At 45.0% G+C, this 13,145-nt stretch overlaps 1 protein-coding gene across 1 annotated transcript in view; it reads right to left on the bottom strand.

The window, feature by feature from the left end:
- EDC4 (enhancer of mRNA decapping 4) overlaps positions 1-13,145 on the bottom strand; it is a 43,333-nt gene that overhangs the window by 18,961 nt on the left and 11,227 nt on the right. The window contains exons 8-15 of the mRNA XM_005152415.4: positions 12,437-12,546; positions 11,771-11,854; positions 11,030-11,125; positions 9,922-10,024; positions 9,293-9,473; positions 6,250-6,322; positions 5,727-5,818; positions 4,907-5,103 (exon numbers count right to left, since the gene is read on the bottom strand). Coding sequence (XP_005152472.1) covers positions 4,907-5,103; positions 5,727-5,818; positions 6,250-6,322; positions 9,293-9,473; positions 9,922-10,024; positions 11,030-11,125; positions 11,771-11,854; positions 12,437-12,546 — 936 coding nt within the window. The remainder of the gene's footprint in view (positions 1-4,906; positions 5,104-5,726; positions 5,819-6,249; positions 6,323-9,292; positions 9,474-9,921; positions 10,025-11,029; positions 11,126-11,770; positions 11,855-12,436; positions 12,547-13,145) is intronic.

Genomic DNA, 13,145 nt, shown 5'->3' on the forward strand with positions numbered 1-13,145 from the left:
AGGCACAAAATTAACTCCTGCACTCAGGAACTTTGCCAGGAACAGCAAAACCTTTAAGAGGAGTTTAATTTATTCTTTCATGCCTAAGGGACAGAAGCACTCATCTGTCGGCCTGACCCGGTCGCGAGGGAGGTGTGTTGCCTACCTGGGGCACGGATCAGGGATGTTACAGAGAGGCTGCCTGCTCTAGTAAGTCCCACGGACTATTACCTGCTTCTAGTGATACATGTGGGTGCTAGGGATATAGATAGTAGTAGCCTGAGGAGTATAAAGAAGGACTACAGAGCCCTGGGAGAGGTGGTCAGGGGCTCTGGAGCTCAGATAGTCTTCTCGTCAATTCTTCAAGACAGAGGGGAGGACCTTCCAAAGGCAAGGAGGATTGGACAGGTTAATGAATGGTTAAAAGGGTGGTGTCATAGTCAAGGGTTTGGGTGTCTTGGACATGGGGCCCACATTTGTAGGCTAGGCCTACTGGGGGCTGGTGGAACTGCTCTGATAAAGAAAGGGAAGAGTGGCTTTGCTGGGAGGCTTGCCAGACTTGTCAAGGATGCTTTAAACTAGTTGTGTTGCGGGAGGGGAGCATCATTCCATCCCAACACACCCAGTCAGTTGCCAGCACCTATAATAAATGCTTGGAGCAATGTAGTGATATCCTAGCTGCTCCAGCCAATGAACCGGCTTCATTTGGAGCTTGGCTCAGATGCCTCTATACCAATGCCCGTAGCATGGGGAACAAAAAAGAGGAATTAGAGATGTGGGCACATCTACAGGGCTATGATATAATAGGCATCACAGAAACATGGTGGGAAGGCTCCTTTGACTGGAGTGTTGGAATGGAGGGTTACAGGCTTTTTAGAAAAGACAGGCCCGGTAAGAGGGGAGGGGGAGTTGCCCTTTATGTTAGGGATAGGCTGGAGAGTATGGAACTTTGTCTGGGGACAGGTGATCAGTTAACAGAAAGTTTGTGTGTCAGGGTTAAGGGGAAATCCGTGACGGGACACATTACTGTGGGGATCTGTTACAGACTGCCTGATCAAGAGGAACCTGTGGATGAAGAACTCTACAGACAAATAGGAAAAGCCTCACACTCGCAGGCCCTTGTTCTCATGGGGGACTTCAACCACCCTGACATCTGTTGGGGCAACGGTACAGCCCGGCACAAGCAATCCAGGAGGTTTCTTGATTGTGTGGAAGACAACTTCCTTCTGCAAGCAATAGAGGAGCTGACAAGGAGAGGTGCTCTGCTCGACCTCGTGCTCACCAACAGGGAAGGGCTCATTGGAAATGTGACTCTCCAGGGAAGTCTTGGATGCAGTGATCACAAGATGGTCGAATTTGAGGTCCTCAGGACAGTGAGAAGAGTGTGCAGCAAGCTCACTGCCCTGGACTTCAAGAGAGCAGACTTTGGCCTCTTCAGGAACCTGCTTAGCAAGGTTCCATGGGATATAGCCCTAGAGGGCAGGGGGGCCCAAGACTCTTGGTTAATATTCAAGGATCACCTGCTACAAGCTCAGGAGTGTTGCATCCCGACTAGAAGGAAGTGCAGCAGGAGGGCCAGGAGACCTCCTTGGGTGGATAAGGAGCTGCTGAGAAAAATTCACAGGAACAAAGAGGCTTATTAAAGGTGGAAGCAAGGACAGGCTGCCTGGGATGAATACAGGGATATTGTCAGGGTAGTTAGGGACCAGGTTAGGAAAGCTAAGGCCCAGTTGCAGCTAAACTTGGCTAGGGATGTTAAAGATAACAGAAAGGGATTTTATAGGTATGTAGCTGCTAAAAAACAGACTAAGGACAATGTAGGCCCCTCCGGAAACTTTTGGGAGAACTGGCTACACAGGATTTGGAGAAGGCTGAGGTTCTGAATGGCTTCTTTGCCTCGGTCTTCACTGGCAAAGGCTCTGACCGCACCACCCAAGTCTTGGAAGGCAGACACAGGGACTGTGAGAATGAAAACTTTGGGCCCACTGTAGGAGAGGATCTGGTTCGAGACCATCTTAAGAACCTGAATGTACACAAGTCCATGGGACCTGATGAAATCCATCCACGGGTCCTGAAGGAGCTGACGAATGAAGTTGCAAAGCCACTGGCCATCATATTTGAAAAATCATGGCAGTCAAGTGAAGTTCCTGATGACTGGAAAAAGGGAAATACAAGCCCCATTTTCAAGAAGGGGAAAATGGATGACCCACGGAATTACAGACCAGTCAGTCTCACCTCTGTGCCTGGCAAAATCTGGGAGCAGATTCTCCTGGAAGGCATGCTAGGGCACATGAAAAACAACAAGGTGCTTGGTGACAGCCAGCATGGCTTCACTAAGGGGAAAATCCTGCCTGACCAATTTGGTGGCCTTCTATGATGGGGCTACAAAAGTGATGGACAGGGGTGGAGCAGTTGACGTCATCTACCTGGACTTGTGCAAAGCGTTCGGCACTGTCCCACATGACATCCTTGTCTCTAAATTGGAGAGACATCAGTTTGATAGGTGGACCACTCGGTGGATAAAGAACTGTCTGGATGGCCGCATGCAGAGAGTTGGGGTCAATGGTTCAATGTCCGGCTGGAGACCAGTAACGAGTGGTGTCCCTCAGGGATCGGTGTTGGGACCGGTCTTGTTTAATATCTTTGTCACTGACATGGACAGTGGGATTGAGTGCACCCTCAGCAAGTTTGCCGATGACACCAAGCTGTGTGGTTCTGTTGATACGCTGGAGGGAAGGAATGCCATCCAGAGGGACCTTGACACACTTGTGAGGTGGGCTGATGCCAACCTCATGAAGTTTAACCATGCCAAGTGCAAGGTCCTACACCTGGGTCGGAGCCATCCCAGGCACAGCTACAGGTTGGGCAAAAAGGAAATTCAGTGCAACCCTGCGGAGAAGGACTTGGGGGTGTTGGTCAATGAGAAAATGAACATGAGCCGGCTTCAGTGTGCACTCACAGCCCAGAAAGCCAACTGTATCCTGGGCTGCATCAAGAGGAGCGCAACCAGCAGGTCAAAGGAGGTGATCCTGCCCCTCTACTCTGTTCTCATGAGACCTCACTTGGAGTACTGTGTGCAGTTCTGGTGTCCTCAACATAAAAAGGACATGGAACTGTTGGAACAAGTCCAGAGGAGGGCCACGAGGATGATCAGGGGACTGGAGCACCTCCCATATGAAGACAGGCTGAGAAAGTTGGGGCTGTTCAGCCTGGAGAAGAGAAGACTGTGTGGAGACCTCATAGCAGCCTTCCAGTATCTCAAGGGGTCCTACAGGGATGCTGGGGAGGGACTGTTCATCAGGGACTGTAGTGATAGGACAAGGGGTAACACGTTGAAACTTAAACAGCAGAGGTTTAGACTGGATATAAGGAAGAAATTCTTTACTGTTAGGGTGGTGAGGTGCTGGAATGGGTTGCCCAGGGAGGTGGTGATGGTGGTGATGATGGTGGTGGTGATGGACTGCCATCCCTGGCAGTGCTCAAGACCAGGTTGGATGAAGCCTTGGGTGATATGGTTTAGTGTGAGGTGTCCCTGGCCATGGCAGGGGGGTTGGAACTAGATGATCTTAAGGTCCTTTCCAACCCTAACTATTATATGATTCTATGAAGTTGTCACCAGTGTGGTCTCTCATTAGTCAGGTCACCAGTGACTGGTCCTGACTTCCCTCCGACCATCATCCCAAAAAAGAATGAACTTTGACAAAACCAGACAAGCTCAGCAGTGACAAGTTCCACAGTGTCATCAGCAGGCAACAATCCAACACTGCAGTGTCTCTCCTCCTCTGAAAGACTGTTACAAGAGATGGAGCCTGACATCATGGACCAGATGAATTCAGCAGTTTTACGGGGATTGGTCCATGGACTAAGGAATGATATCTCTCTCTTTGTGTGTGGGTGTATACGTGTGTATATATATGTATATATATATGTGTGTATATATATATCTGAGACAAGCAATGGTATGTATTGAAAAATGTGGGATCTGGTGTGGAATAAGGGGTGGATACTGTCCTGGGTTCAGCAGTAGCAGTCATTTTTCTCCTTCTTAGTAGCTGGTGCAGTGCTGTGTTTTTAACTTTCCACCTGTGAACAATGCTGATAACACTGACGGTTTTAGTTGCTATTCAGTAATGTTTACTCTGACCAAGGACTTTCTGAGTCTCATGCTCTACCAGGGAGGAGGGGAAGCCAGGAGGAAGTAGAGACAAGACACTTGACAAAAACTGGCCAAGGGGTATTCCATACCACAGCACATCTTGCCCAGTGTATAAACTGGGGGAAATTAATGGGAAAGGCTAGATCGCTGCTTGGGTCGGGCTAGGTATTGGTCAGCGGGTGGCAAGCAGTTGTATTCTCTTCCCTTGTTACTTCCCTTATCATTATTATTGGTGGTAGCAGCAGTGGATTTGCATTATACCTTAGTTACTGGACTGTCCTTATCCCAATCCACAGGAGTTACATTCTTCAGATTCTCCTCCCCATCCCTCCAGGCACAGGGGGAGGAAGAAGGGGGAGGATTGAGCAAACGGCTGCGTGGTTCAGAGTTAATGGCTGGACTCAAACCATGACAGTTCTTTGTCCATTTTCTTCCATTATATCACAGCTCCAAACAAGACATGTAAACCAGTAAGAACAGTCTGCCAGCTCAGACACAGTTATTTATCAAACCTGTGTTCCTACACCACACAGCTACATTAGCAGGTTTGCTGCTGAACACAGCACTTGGAACACAAACTTAGGCCAGCTTAGCATTTTAGACATGCCAACATGTCTTTACTCACTTTGGTTACATGCACAGAGTTTTCTGTGTGCTCTGCATTCAGCTGACATAGCCTATCAGAGTCATTGCAGCCTAGAAAAAGTTCCCAAAAGCATCAAAATCCAAACCCACCTTTGTACACCAACAGCAACTCTGATTTCTGGTTACCTGTTGAAGAGATGTACTTGGTGTCATGAATGCATCTGGAGTCATCAGTTTAGGTTTGGCATCATTTGAGAGAGAAAGAAAGTCTGCTGGTACAGGCAGATCAGCAATGTGCTGCAGATCTGGTTGAGAGCCATGCACTGATCCTTTTTCTGATCCCAGATCTTCTGTGCTTAGATCAGCCATGTGGTCTGGAAAAGCTTCCAAGGGAGAAACACAAATCAATTTACAGGATCTTCCCCCAAGAGCTAAAGCTTTAATTCCACAAAGTATGAACTTATGCCATTATTGGACATACTTGATTCCAAAAAGAACAAAAAGTCCCTGCAACATCCTAGTCAGATGCTGTGTTATGCTTACAAGAGTAAGCTGAAGAGTGGATTTTATCAGGCCTTGATAATAAGAGATCCAAGATTCCTTTCTTCCCTAAATGTAAGGCCAGTTTAACAGCCACATCCCAGAATGGTGAATGAACTGAAAGATCACACTACACACTACCCAGTCCCCTCTGCTCCCAGAGCTCTGGTGTCACTCTAATCTCTTCCACCTGACAAGAGACAAACGTCAAGTTGCTGGCACAAGTGCAAAATCACCTAGAAAGGTGCACTCAAGCATGCACAAAGCATTAGCACTCTTAGCCTAATACGTCCCTGTGCTCCATCCTCACATGTTGTTTAATCAAGGACTGTGCTTCACAGCCAGCTCATATAAAAAACCCTTTATGAAATGACAGCCACTATCACAAAGAGGCACCTAAGCTGCCTCCCTTCCCCACAACAACCACCTTTAAAGGCTCAAATATAAATTTAACTCAAATCCTCACCAAATTCTTCTTGAGAGCCATGGGAAGGCATGGATGCACTTGTGTCAGGGCTATGAAGAGGCTGAAATCTAATCTGCACATCCTGTAGGGCCCTGAAAAAGAAACAGGCATCTCTGATTAGTTTATGAATCACCAAGGAAAGTCAAAAGCTTAGAAGATTTCTCTTCATGGAACTGATTCTCCTGGAATATGTATTTAGTATTTTCTGCCTCCGAAAGAATTAATGGAAGCTGATCCTCGTTCAGCTGCGTCACCAAGTTGTTCTGGTGCCCAGGGTATCAGATGTTTCCCAGCACTTACATATGAGCACAACTCTTAAGTCATTGTGTACTCATGACAACAAAAATACTAGGTTGGCACAACATCATGCAGGGCTACTTTCTGGTAATGCCATGTTAACCACACCACTGGAAGTTTCTATGGGGCCAAGTAGCTTTTGTTATGAACAAAAAGAACTGGTAAGTTAAATTTCTACAGGTCAGAGAACAGTTAGGAGAACCACACAAATGCTACATATACTCACTTGGTGTGTACACAGAAGAGTTTTATCAGCACACCTGCTGCTGATTCAACAGCACCAGCTCCCTGAGCACCTTCTGGAAATGAAATAAAAGTTAAACAGGAAGTTGGACGGAAACGGCAGACAAAGTACTAGGAAAACATCATAGCAAGTAGAAGCAGCAGTAGAGCACCAACACAACAGAGCTTCCTCACTTCACTTCAGAGGTAATTCAACCTGTTAAAGTATAATATAACCTGAACTCCTGTTACTTTTCAATGTGAGAGCATTCAAGTTTGCTCTAATTCAGCCAAACAGGCCTCAAGACAGACTTGAAAAAAAAAAAAAAGAAAAGGATACCTCATCAGTTAAAAGGAGACATCTGGGACTGCCAGCAATTTCTTCTGGCTGTTGAAGTGACTGATGACACATATATATTGAGAGACACACTAGCTTATGTCAAACAGATCTTCAGACTAGGGTTCAGACATCCTTCCTGGCTGCAAACAACTCTGGTTATGAAGAGCTCTGCAATAACTTCACATCAGCCAGCACTGTTAACATTCACTCCACACCAGTATCAGTCTCACTGCTAAGAAAGCTGTGTAGAAAGATAAACCCCATTAAAAAAAAAAAATCTACCTGGCACTCCAATGTAAGTTGTCCTCATCCTGTAAGCACAAATCAGGGACCTGATACTTTGGTCCCAGGCTACTCCTGACTTGTTACTTGTATCAGTCATTTTTACTTCTGCATTTCAGAGCAATATGGCACCAATATCGTCAACAACATGAATTAACTATTGCATATAATAGTTATTAGCATATACATATAATAGTTATTAGTATATTACAGATAATAACAGGCACAGGGAAGCACACATTATCAACTAGGTTGGAAAAGACCTTTAAGATCATAATGGAATTGATTCTCTTGAAACATGCTTTTAGTGTTTAGTGTCCAACCATCTCCCAGCACTGCCAAGGACACCATCCCATAAAAGGCCTTGTTTACATGGTTTGTGAATACTTCCAGGAGTGGTGACTCCACCACTGCCCTGAGCAGCCTGTTCCAATGCCTGAGCACCCTTTTGGTGAAGGAATTGTTCCTAATCTTCAGTCTAAACCACCCCTGGTGCACTTGAGGCTGTTTCATCTTGTCCTGTCACTTGTTGCTTGGGAGCAGAGACCATGTCCCTGCTCCATCCTACTGCCAGGCAGCTGTAGAGACGGATAAGGTCTCCCTCAGCATCCTCTTCTCCAGACTAAACCCCCCAGTTCCCTCAGCCACTCCTCAGCACACTTGTGCTCCAGGCCCTTCACCAGCTCTGCTGCACTTTTTTGGACCCGTTCCAGCACCTCAATGTCTCTCCTGTAGTGAGGGGCCCAGAATTGAATACATGATTCAAGGTAAGGTCAAGGATTCTTTCTAACAGGAAAGATGTTACTCAAAGCATCTTTCCAAATTTTACTAACAGAAAGGTAGGAGACCAGGAGCAAGCCAAGAGTTGAAGAGAGTCAGCAATCAAGGAATGGCTGCATGGGACAGTTCTCCAGAAGATTCAGTATCATATTCATTATAGTAAGAGCCAGAAGAATGTATCTCCTGTGTTTTTCAGAAACCTCTCCCCTAAAAGTTTTCTTGTTAGTTTCTGTTGCAAGATTTGTGATTTGGAAAAATATACCTTCCAGATACAACAGAAAAGAATCCTACCCTTTCTCTCAGCTCCGACTGTGCACTGTCCTCACATTTGACATAGCTCAGAGGCAACCAACTGGTTTCTCAGACTATGTGCTCACACCTCTGATGTGTAATAACAGAGAGAGAAGCTTGTTTTAATTACTCAGACAAGCAGTCACAGACGTATCTTGCCAGTTCTTCTAGGAACTCTTTTGCTCCTGTGAGCATGCAAAGGGTGGTGGAGTGAGGGAGACTCACCCCTGTGTTGCCAGAAGTTGTGCCCTGTGTTCTGCTGGGGGCAATGAGTACGAAATACTATGTGATTGTATCATGGCTCAGATACCAGGCAGCTGATATTGTACCTTAACCAAAGCCTCACTTGCACTCACTTCAGCTTGCACACCTCTGGAATGCTTCTTCAGTAACAAAAAGACCTCAGTCAAGTTTCTGAGTGGTAACGGGCAATGGCTTCAATTTGGGTTGGGACTTCAGGTTCACAGTATTTTCTTTACAAAGGGGTCAGCCCTCATACAGAGCAGCAGAGCAGAGTCAGAAGTGTCACATCTGGGGTCCTTCAACACGCAGCCAGGTGAAGCCACAGGTGACCTGATTAGCCGCTAGTCCTGCTTCAAGCAGCGGGTTGGACCAGAGACCTCCAGAGGTCCCTTGTACACAGCTCTACTCTACTTCCCTAAAGTACTGTAGCTGCACAGGGTATATTTCATACAAGAAAATAACCACCATGCATTTGTTTAGATTGCAAAAATGCTTCTCAGTGGTTCCAGGTGATACGATGAGAGGCAACAGGCACAAATGAAAACTCAGGCAGTTCCACCTGAACATGAGGAAGAAATTTTCTGTGGGTGACTCAGCATTGGAACAGGTTGCCCAGAGAGTTTGTGGAGTCTCTTTCCCTGGAGATATTCGAGAGCTATTTGGACACAATACTGACTAATGTGCTCTAGGTGACCCTGCTCAGGGACAGTTGGACTAGATGACCTCCAGGGGTCCCTTCCAGCCTCAGCCATTCTGTGACTTTCTCTTAAAATGAACTTAGATTAGCATCAGAGTCCAACCACTAACCCAGCACTGCCAAGGCTACCACTAAACCACATCCCTGAGCACCACATCTACAAATCTTCTAAATATTCCCAGGGATAGTGACTCCATCACTGCCCTGGGCAGCATGTTCCAACACTTGAAAACCCTTTTCAGTTAAGAAATTGTTCCTAACCTCCAGTCTAAGCCTCCCCGGTGCAGCTTGAGGCCATTTCCTCTTGTCCTATCACTTAGTAATTGGGAGAAGAGACCAACCTTTCATTAGAAAGCCAGAACCAGCCAGGAAAAAAGTCCTGATATCACAGCAGCCAAATCTCTTCCCACCTACCTACACTCAAATTGTCACTTTCCTCTTCCGGTGGGAGCACCTCAGTGTGCCTTAACCGACAGCGGCTCACTGCCTGTATGCCAAAGCTTAGGACTGGGTGCGTAAGGAGGAACTCTGAGATGGAGCTGAAGTAAGCTTTGCCCTCCTCTTGGTTCTGCATCAGCTCCATCACATACAAAACCTGAAAGAATCAGAAACAGGAAGTCACTGGACTTTCAGAGCAGACCATACATACATGTGTGTGGACTACAAAGCCTAGCATCTGAACTGAAGTTGGAACAATGGAAATATCAAGAAAAATAAAGTCTGTGCCATTTAAACCTGAAACAGAACACCCAAAGGAACTTCTACAAGCACAGTACTGAGTCAATGCTGATCAGGGATTCGATCCTAGCTTCTCCAAGTGTGAGCTTTACTACAGAGTAAGAAATAAACCTGAAGACTTCTTGGGATTAATCAGATAAATTGTTACCATTTGCCATCTTACATTGAAATAGCTGAGGCCAGCCTCTGCATTTTTAGCTGTTAATGTACAATTCTTAGACCTAAGCAGCAGACAATCACACAGAAGGCCATTTCTCCTTCTGTTTGCCGTTACCCCCCAGCCAGTAAGAGAATGAACCACCTACTTTTCTTTGCACATCACTCAGTATCAGATATTCAGCTGACAGGTCCAGGCAGACTTTCAGGCTGGGAAGAATACTCATGGAGCTGAAGATGTCAGGAGAAAAGCTAGATCCACAAATAAAAGGGGATGGATGGTGGTGCAGAAAGCAAGGTAGATTAGCACAACCAGAACAACTGCAATGAAACTGTATTAGTTCAAACAAACATCTTAAGGCATTCACAGCCACATTACAGTGCAACCACCCACTAGAACAAGGCCAACTCTGCCAAAATCAGTGCTGACTTCAGCTAAGAGGGAGATTACACAATAGGATCTAGTTAAGAATTTTGAACATTTAAATCAAAAATGAGTTTGTCTTTACTTAACATTTTCCACAAACCAAAACAACCCATCTACATGCTTTGGACCTTCTGTAGTAAAAGGTGGAAAAAGCAGCACTCAGCTGAATGCCATACTCTTCGCACTTTAGAAGGGCAATTCAGAAGTGGCCTTAAGTGTGGCTGTGATCAGAGAGGCCACGATCCACCATCAGAAAAGAGAAAGCAGGGAACATAAGTTGAGTGAAAGAATGGACTAAAGCACAATTTGAACTTCTGGATATATATGGCTCAGCAAATAAGGCTTGTATAATTGCTTAAGGTCTGTCAACATAGCAGCTCCTGATTATTTAAATCAGAAAAAGCAATAGTGGGAAAAGATCCTAGATGGTTATTGAATCGCTAGTATTTTTACAGAAGCACTCAAGGTGTGCAATTTTGGCATGCCTCTTCTTATGCTACAGGTCTATCTATGCTCTGCAGAACCAAGCAAAGACAACAGCTCTTGGTAACACCAAAGAGACTGTATAGAAGGATCAACTTCTGCGGCCTTGCCAAAAGGTCAGCCTGACACCACCACCAACCTGACGCTTAATCTGCTACCACCCTGACTGCCATCTCTCCTATCTGTTGAAACCTAAAGAGGAGGCTCTAACTGGGGCTAGAGAAGACTACACTGGGGATCAAGGATCACCTCTACAGAGTAAATATACCTGGAAGTTGAGAGCTTTGTTATGACCCACTGCTCAAAGTAAATCCAGCCCTTTAGGGAGTCAGCACATCTATACCTACCGAACAGTTTGCAGACAGGTCCAAGACACTGTGCACCACATCTTCAGTTCTCTATTCTGATCCGCTCCTGTGATGAGAAATCTCCAGAAGGGAACCCTGCAGGCACCACAGAATTAAGTTCTCTTAAAAAAAGTCTGGTCCTTCCCTTAAGGACATTTCACAGAGGAGCTCCTCATAAGCCACCCATAGCTGATTGTGCCCCACCGTGTCTTACAGTTCACAGAAAATTTCTGCTTCTGAAACACAACCACAGCTCTCAAGAACATTAAGGTCACAACTGCGTACCAAATAAAAATTAAACAAACACACACAAAAAACAACACCCCCCCCAAAAAAAAAACCACAACCCCACCACAAAACCAAAAAGCAACCCCAAAAACCCAAACCCAAAAAAGCCCTAAAGAAACAAATTCACAAACCTGTTTCTTAATCAACTGCAGTTGACATTTGGAGGATAACAGACAAGTTTGAACTGACCATATCATAAACCTGAAAAGGCTCACAATTGACATTTTTTGTTGCTTTCGTGGAACTGACACTAGAATTATCACCTTAGGCTGTGCTTCACAACCTTATCTATTTCTCCATCACCAGAAAACTGATTACAAAGAGGACAGGACTTGCTCCTGACACAAAGCTAAGTTCTTACAAGTATAATGCAGTTACAAGGAACCCTCCAAAGGCAGAGTTAGAAGACACTACTAAACTTTGATACTCCAAAGTACAGGATTGGGGACTTACTCTGGGTCTTGTTTTTTGTGATTGTCACAAAAGAGCAGGCAGGAAAGAGGCCTACCATCATGGGGTTTCCACTCATGAAGACACCTAGCAGAGAAGCAGAGAATCAGAGAAAACAGCCAAGTGTGCAGCGAGTGGTAAACAAGGAAGATAATGTGGGCGCTGAACACGCTACTCCTTGTCCAAAACCTGCATTTAAGTCAGCAGCTACCAAAAGTTATCAACTCATAGGTGCGGACAGTCTTATAAAATAAGAAGATCACAACCCATGCAGACAGAATCATGACCAATAAATTAAAAAATGTTGCCATTTGGTTTGGTGTCTTAACAAAGGTACAATACATGAAAGAATTCAACATTGAGAGAAACAGCTCAGAGAACCTTTCTGCATTTACAGGGACAGCGCAAGAGAGTTTGCCTACAGGCTGTCCAAAGCACAGAACTCCTGTTGTCAAGACACAGCTCCTTGCTTTTTCAAGAAGCTCACCAAATCTTGTGGGATACTTCAGGATATAACTCTTCAGCGCCAAAATACTTTACAAACACCCTGTAAAGTGAGTTCACCCTGTATCATTATAGTGTGCCGAGAATGACCATTGCAAGGAAATTCTCACAGAGAAAATGCTGCTCCCTGTTCCAAAATCCTTTATTTTCTAATTCTCCAATTACCTTGGCTCATCCTGACCCTCAATATAGATCTGCCAGAATTTGACAAAACCATCATGGCTTGCTGTGGCCAGCACAGTTCCATCTGGAGAAAGTGCTCCCTCACTCAGGCACTACATGAGAGGAAAAAGAGACACAGAAAATCATGTTATAGCATTTTTATTTCAAAGGAAGACACCTAGAGTGCCTCTTCTAACAGGAGTCTGACTAACAGTTTAACAATATAAGTCAGACATTGTCACCAGGGAGTTTAACCCTTCACAGAACTGTGAGAACTTCATTGTGTTGTTTGTTTTGATAATAATTAACAATCATGCTTTCCAGACAGCAAATTTAAAGTACAATGGATTGTGCTACTGCTGTTCCCACTGTTACACGTATTATGAACATTTTGGTTTGGGATCTTCTGGCTTTTCACCATCATTATCATTTCATAATCATTGTTTTATTTAAGTGATACAATTACTCTGTCACCATCTTGTTCAAGAAGTGAAATTGGGCTCTCTCCAGTTGTTTTTTTTATATTCAAAATACCACCTACAGGAGAATCAGCTGCAGTCCTGGTGCACTGTATTCACAGATAGAACTGTTCTTTGGGAAATCCTAGAATAACGAAGATGACATTGGGCTTAATTTTCCCCTTCTCATCTAGCAGTGAACCACAGCAGTGTTAACTGCTTCATATACTAGGAGGTATGACAAAATAGTTGAA

The sequence above is a fragment of the Melopsittacus undulatus genome, chromosome Z, assembly GCF_012275295.1.
Source record: "Melopsittacus undulatus isolate bMelUnd1 chromosome Z, bMelUnd1.mat.Z, whole genome shotgun sequence".
Taxonomy (NCBI): Eukaryota; Metazoa; Chordata; class Aves; order Psittaciformes; family Psittaculidae; genus Melopsittacus; species Melopsittacus undulatus.